A 1,516-nucleotide genomic window follows, 5' to 3' on the forward strand; every position below is an offset into this window, starting at 1 on the left:
GCGGGGGGCCCCCCCGGGCGCGGGGGCCCCCCGGCGGGGCGGGGGCGGGTGCTTCCTGTTCGCCGTCGTGTTTCTGATTTGCTTCATCTACGGCGGCTACCTGAGCCTGGTGCTGCTGCCGACGGCGCGGGCGTGCTGCTGCTGCTGGGCGCTGCTGCTGCTGGGCGGCTTCCACGCGCTGCTGCTGCTGCTGCTGCTCGCCTTCCTCCGCGCTGCAGCAACAGACCCCGGCGCTGTGCCCCCCAACTGGGGCTTCTACATGGGCGACGAAGTCAAGCGGAAGAGGTACTGCAAAGTGTGCAACGTGTGGAAGCCGGACAGGACGCACCACTGTTCGGCCTGCGGCCGCTGGTGGGCTAGGGTTTAGGGTTTAGGGTTTAGGGTTTGGGGTTTGCGGGTTGGGGGCGCGCTTCGGAGGGCTTGGCGGGGAGCGGGGGGAGGGGGTTGGGCGGCGGGAGGGTTTGCGAGGGTTTGGGGGAAGGGAGGGGTTGGGAGGGTTTGCGAGGGTTTAGGGGGTTTCAGGGAGCTTGGGAGGGTTTGCGAGGGTTTAGGGGGTTTCAGGGAGCTTGGGAGGGTTTGCGAGGGTTCGGGAGGGCTTACGAGGGTTTACGGGGTTAAGAAACCTCGGGAGGGTTTAGGAGGGTTTAGGGTTTACGGTTTAGGGGCAAGGGTGGGGCGGGGGCTGAGGCGGGGGGTTTTGAGGGTTTAGAAACTGGAATCAAGGGTTTAGGGTTTGGGGGGAAGCTTAATTGTTGGAGAAGAGTTAAGAGGGGGATTAAAAGGGGTCTAGGGTTTAGGGAGTCTAGGGGCTTGCGAGGGTTTCGGAGGGTTTGAGCGAGGGTTTACCAGGGTTTGAGCGAGGGTTTGAGCGAGGGCTTACGAGGGTTCGGGAGGGTTTGGGAGGTTTTAGGCCGGCCTGGGGGCTAGGAGGGTTTGGAAGTGTTTAGGAGGGTTTAGGAGGGTTTAGAAGGGTTTGAGAGGGTTTAGGAGGGTTTGAAAGAGTTTAGGGGTTTTAGGAGGAGGTTTAGGAGGGTTTAAGAGGTCTTAGATGGCATGAGAGGGCTCAAGACGGTTTAGAAGGGTTTAGAAGGTTTAAGAGGGTTTAGAAGGGTTTAGAAGGTTTAAGAGGGTTTACGAGGGTTTAGAAAGGTCTTTAGAAGGCGGTTTATGATTTGCTTCTTATGCATTTCTTGTTCTTTCATCATTTGTTTATTTATTTATAATTTATTTATTATTTATTTATTTATTTATTTATTTATCTATTTATTTATTTATTTATTATCATTTATTTATTTATTTATTTGTTTGTTTGTTTATTTGCTGCTGCAGCATTTTAAACATGGACCACCACTGCCCCTGGATAAACAACTGCGTCGGCTTTTACAACAGAAGATTTTTTCTGCAGCTGCTGCTCTATTCTCTTCTTTGTCTCACCATTGTGTTTGTCCACACGTGAGCTGCTGCTGCTGTTGCTGCTGCTGCTGCTGCTGCTGCTGCTGCTGCTGCTGCTGCTGCT

The 1,516-nt window shown here is 53.9% G+C and overlaps 1 protein-coding gene across 1 annotated transcript; it reads left to right on the forward strand.

Moving 5' to 3' along the window:
* Positions 1 to 259: 259 nt before the first annotated feature.
* ETH_00040335 (zinc finger DHHC domain-containing protein, putative) lies at positions 260 to 1,456 on the forward strand (the record flags this gene model as incomplete). The annotated part of the gene is made up of 2 exons (XM_013374538.1): positions 260 to 351; positions 1,330 to 1,456. 2 exons carry the CDS (start codon positions 260 to 262, stop codon positions 1,454 to 1,456), a joined length of 219 nt encoding a protein of 72 aa, XP_013229992.1.
* Between the last annotated feature and the right edge of the window lie 60 nt (positions 1,457 to 1,516).

Source organism: Eimeria tenella, genomic scaffold (genome assembly GCF_000499545.2).
Source record: "Eimeria tenella Houghton genomic scaffold, Eth_scaff2105, whole genome shotgun sequence".
NCBI lineage: Eukaryota > Apicomplexa > Conoidasida > Eucoccidiorida > Eimeriidae > Eimeria > Eimeria tenella.